This window comes from Haliotis rubra, unplaced genomic scaffold (assembly GCF_003918875.1).
Source record: "Haliotis rubra isolate DU_JTF1 unplaced genomic scaffold, ASM391887v1 Scf1614, whole genome shotgun sequence".
NCBI lineage: Eukaryota > Metazoa > Mollusca > Gastropoda > Lepetellida > Haliotidae > Haliotis > Haliotis rubra.
This window is the reverse complement of record NW_025765575.1, coordinates 51,159-56,804: the sequence shown is the minus strand read 5'-3', so window position 1 is coordinate 56,804 and position 5,646 is coordinate 51,159. Positions and strand designations below refer to the sequence as shown.

At 36.2% G+C, this 5,646-nt stretch overlaps 1 protein-coding gene across 1 annotated transcript; it reads left to right on the top strand.

The window, feature by feature from the left end:
• The first annotated feature begins 224 nt into the window (after positions 1–224).
• Positions 225–713, top strand: LOC124271589. Its single transcript, XM_046706741.1, has one exon. The coding sequence runs from the start codon at positions 225–227 to the stop codon at positions 711–713; it is 489 nt and encodes a 162-aa protein (XP_046562697.1).
• Positions 714–5,646: the final 4,933 nt, after the last annotated feature.

Below are 5,646 nucleotides of genomic sequence, written 5' to 3'. Positions count from 1 at the left end.
TGTATCCCTTTTTCACATATTAGACTGTTAAAAGACACTTGACATGGAACAGGATTCTTTGTCAGCTGCAGATCAATGGCATATTGTTCCTTTATGTGGAGGTAGTGTCCCATTTTTGACAGCCTCTTGGTCACCAACTTCTATCTCAAGACAGGACACAAGACTCTTTCAAATTAGAAAATTTGAAACTGAAGGAATCACTGACTGATTCTAGATGTAGAAGTATGAGAGACAATCTCATCTTCACTAACATTCCTGAGTCTGAGCCCGACTCCAGCTATGGAGAGTGTGAGAAGGTCCTGAGGAGTTTCATAAAGGACAAGTTACACATGAGTAACAGTGGTGACATCAAGTTTAAACGTGTACACCGTCTTGGCCAATATAGGAGACCCCAGGGAGCTACCCAGCGACCCCGCCCTATGATAGCGAAGTTTATCTACACTGTTGAGACGGATGCTGTCAAGAGGGCTGGGAGGGAACATAAGGGACAGCAGTTCAGCATATTTGAACAGTTCCCTGAGGAAGTTAGCACTTATAGGAAGGATGTTCTCATGCCCCTGCTTAGAGAGGCAAGGAGAGACAATAAGAAGGCGTATATCACTGTTGACAAACTCTATGTTGAGAACAGATTGCAAACTGTACCTGTGCCACCCCCATACAGAGCACCCAGTACCTCTACCAGGTACAGTGCCAGGCCCCACCCTAGGCCATAGGGGTGCGATGGTGGTCTTGAGAACTTGAGTCCCATCTGTCTGGAACACTCATATAGTGCTACGCACTCACATGTGCACACTTGTGCACCTGAAGCATCTTCTCTTGTGAATACTTCCAGCTATGTAAATGATATGCACCTCAGTGTAAATACATGCACTGTTCACTGTGTTATTCCTTTGACTGTCACTAATTGTGTTATGTTTCCTTGTGTGAACACTAGTGAGTGTAAAAGTATGTCTAATGTTGATACACATAGTAATATACACTGTATGTATAATGATCACCATTCAAGTAACCTTTACAATACCATAATAAGTGATGATAGTCATGCTATCCCTCCACCTAACACTGTTAGCAACACATCTATTACCCCTGAAAATCCATGTCTCTCAGATAAAAACATTTGTGTATATGAATCCTCAACCCATATGAATGATGCTAGTAACATTGATGCTGCATTTAACAATGAAGATGCTAGCTATGATCACAACACTTTGACAAATGATGTAAATGATGAATCTGTAATGAACATAAACACCATTGATGTGTCAGAATTATCATCAGAAACTATGATACATGCTTATGATAATAATTCCACTAGCCAGACTGATGAACTCCACACCAGCACAACTTCCCTTAAGTCAGTTCACACCGCTGAAGCTGGAGAATATAGTATACCACAGACACAACCTACATCAATTAACCAGTTTAGTAATGAAACTGCAACTAATGATGATTCATCAAGTTCTGCCAGTAAACTAAAATTTATCAATCTAAATGTATGTGGGCTAAGAAGAAAACTGCAGTATCCTGAATTCACGTCTCTATTAAACAGTGCTGATATAATTTGCCTACAAGAAACAAAAACAGATTCGCTTGATGAGCTAGAAATTGAAGGCTACAAATTATATCTTCACCATAGACCAGGCTTCCGTAGGAAGTCTGGTGGTATTGGGTTAGCAGTAAGAAACACCTTTTCTGACCATATCTCATTATATAACCATGAATGTGAATATGTTATCTGGTATAGAATATCTAAAGAATTGCTCAATGTTGATAATGATCTTTATCTAGGTAATGTGTATTTACGACCAGATAGTTCTAGATATGCAAAAGACGATATGTTTCCCCTTGTAGAACAACTTATTTTACAAATGCTTGCTAAGAGTGATTACATTTTACTTATGGGTGATTTCAATGCTAGGACTAGACTATTGAAAGAGTATTGCACAGTTGACAATAGGGCTGGGACGGGTAGGAAAAATTGGAATCGAGTACCCGCATGTACTTACCCGAATCGGAATCGAGTACCCGGAAATGTAAGGAATACATAGCTTCAGTCAACTTTCTGAATATTCAATCACGATTTGACCAAACCTCAAAGGATGGCAATGGGACATTGGAACTGATCTTAGGCTATTTGATTTACGGCTGTTTATAACTAATATAAAGAGTAACACCATTACTTACATTGTTACTTAAAACACAAAACATTTGTTAAAACACAGAAGTTTTCATTCCCGCTGTTACTGTGATTTGACTTCTCACTGCTCATGCGCAGATAAATTACCGTCGTTGATAATAACCTCCATTAACTGGACAATGCAAAAAATGTGTGTTACGTTAATAATGAAAAAGACCAGTTATTCATTCAGCCAGTGGACAACTACGTTCATGTGTGATATTCTAACTGAACATATAATGTTTTACATGCAGACTTTATGTAAACTTGCATAGAATACAATTTGATTGATGTATTTACTGACCGGAGAATTGTGTACGAGATATACAGACAGGCAAACTCTAATGCAACTGAGTTAAGCAATATAGCAAAATGCTTGGCTCGCATCTGGGAAGACTGGTCATTTTGCTCTGTTGCGCAACTCAGTTGCATTACAGTTTCCCTATTAAATGAAAAACAAAACTATTGTTAAATCGATATTCTAAAATTGTATCTATCTTCATTGGAATAACTGTATGCTGATTAATATTTGTTAAACTATAAAATGTATATGTTACGTGAGTTCTGCTTCTATTTCTGATCATCTTCCTTCTTATTGTAATGATAACCAGTCGAACATTGTATTTGCAAATCAGAATGTTAATTCCTTAGTTTTAATTTATATTCCCAACACATTCAATCATTTAATTGCAATCTCTTTAATAGTCAATGTATTCATGTTAAACGCAAATGTAAAAACTGTGTTTCATGAAATTGAAATAAAATAGAAATGTACATGTAATCTTAAAAGCTTGATAAGCAATGAACACAAGTACACAATGTAATGAACACGTTTATTGTTTAGGTTGTGTTTTAGTGCAAGATGTTTTTGCATTGACCTTGTACAGCTTCCGCAGTAGATTGACATATTAGATTGAAAAACCGTATGGGTCTTCAAATTTGTAACTGTGTTAAATTATGAGATTAAGTATATCCTGATCTTGGCGTGTCAGCTTCGTAAGGGATGAAGCCCAGGAGTAGCGCAAGTCCCACACCTTCACCACTTCAGTAGAACTCACTTGCAGGGTCTAACACTGATAAATCTCAAAACCATAAGCAGACTGTACTATCAATTTCAGACATGATACCACAGAGTCGGCATATGGTTCTCTTGCCATTTGCATCAAGCTCAAATTGAGCCCAAACACTCAACTTAGCATGCGTGTCGTCCATATTGCTCTAGGTTAGAGTTACCTGCCCTTGTCATTACTGAGTTCTCTCCCTTTCCGGGTACTCGATTCCTTGAAATAGGACTCGATTCCAGCTGTACCCCGACCCGGATTCGAGTACCCGAGTATCCGTCCCAGCCCTAGTTGACAAGCATATAATTGAAGAACTTGATATTGATATTGAAACTATGACAGATATTTTTTAACCTGAAAATATTCTTTATGCCTCTTCTCTCCTATAACTAGAGCTAACCAAGATTTAGGAAAGGTTAATGCTTCAGGACTTAAGCTCATAGAGCTTTGTAAAACCACTAATATGTTTATACGCAATGGGAGACTATACAAAGATAAGAATAAAGGTAAAGTGACATGTAATGACTCAAGTTTAATTGACTATGTTTTATCCTCGCCACAATGTCTTCCATGTTTTGTTGATTTTGATGTTATTGATTTTTCACCTTTGTATTCAGATGTTCACTCTCCCATCACTTTCTCATTAAATATAGGATTAAACTCTAACTCAAAACCACCTGAGAAAAGGCGGGAAAACGTAACAAACAATTCACCAAAAAGAAGTTTCTACAAAACCAAAGCGGTATGACATAAATGAAGCAAAAAACATTTGTAAATAATATTAACAAAAACTCTGTCCTGGAATTAACCCATTTATTGCAATCAACATCAAGTCACGACGACCCAGTACGTGCAGTCAATGACTTTGCCTCTGGGGTAGCGCACCTTCTGGCTGACGCAGCACGTGCAACATTTGGTGTGAGACGCTCGCCTCCACCAGTGTCGAAACGAGATTGCAATGATAAGCCTTGGTTTGGAAAAGAATGTCGAGAAAATCGCAAATGCTTTCAAAAATCAAAACGTTGGTATTTTAAAAGTAAGACGAATTCTAATAAGGCTGAATATCGCCGATGTTCAAAAGAATATAAGAAATGTCTGAATAAACATATAAACAAGTATAAAAATGAATTCTCTCACTTGGTGAGAAAAAAACCAAAATCATTCCCCTAAAGAATTCTGGAAAATACTAACAAAAAGTAACAAATATGATAATTCTGAAATACCAGACATAAAAGAATTTTTTTAACATTTCAAGCATATCAACAGTAAACAGACTACTCCTGATTGTGAAATAGATCAAGAAATTAAAGATTATGATGATCACATATTAAATGATGATATTACCTTGATAGAAGTGACACATGCTATCAAAAAGCTAAAACGAAATAAATCTTCTGGTATTGATGGCATTGAAAATGACTATCTTATTGACTCCTCTGATCTACTTGGTCCTTTGTTTGTTGATTATTTCAATTTGATATTCTCCACAGGAATAATGCCTGAAGCATGGTTGACTGGCACTATCAGACCTATATACAAAGTTAAAGGCCAGAAATTAGACCCCAATGTCTATAGACCAATCACTATTTTAAGCTGCTTTTGAAAGCTTTTCACTAGTATATTGAACAACAGACTGAACATTTTCTTGTAAACAAACAATATTTTAACCCCTGCGCAGGCTGGTTTTAGGAAAGAACATTCCACAAACGACAACATATTTGTTTTGAACATGCTTACTCAGATTTTAAAGACCTGTAAAAGAAAATTATATTGTGCGTTCATTGATTTTTCTAAAGCTTTTGATAATGTATGGAGGATTGGACTTTGGCATAAAATAGTTAACAATGGAATTACGGGTAAATTTTTTACGCTTATACAAAACATGTATGCAAATATCAAATCTTGTGTATGTTCAAATGATAAGTTCTCAGAATATTTTCAATGTTATTCGGGCGTCCGCCAAGGGGAAAATCTTTCGCCTCTTTTATTTTGTTTATTCATAAATGATTTAGAACAATTTCTCATCGATGACAGTTGTAAAAGTGTTATGCTCGAGAATGTAAACATACAGTTATGTCTATCATTTATTGTACTTCTTTATGCCGACGACACTGTCCTGTTTGCTGATTCCGCATCCGAACTACAGAGTACCATAGATTATTTTAGCAAATACTGTAAAATCTGGAAATTAGAAGTGAATCTTGATAAAACGAAAGTCTTAATTTTTGGAAGTGGCCCTGCTAAGAATAGTAAACTTAATTTTGTCTTTGAACAATCTCAAATTGATATTGTAGATAACTATACTTATCTTGGAGTGACATTTAGTAGAAATAGGAAATTTAATCTATCAATAAAAAACCTTGCAGCAAGCGCATCCAAGGCAATGTTTTGTCTTTTAAAAAAATCTAA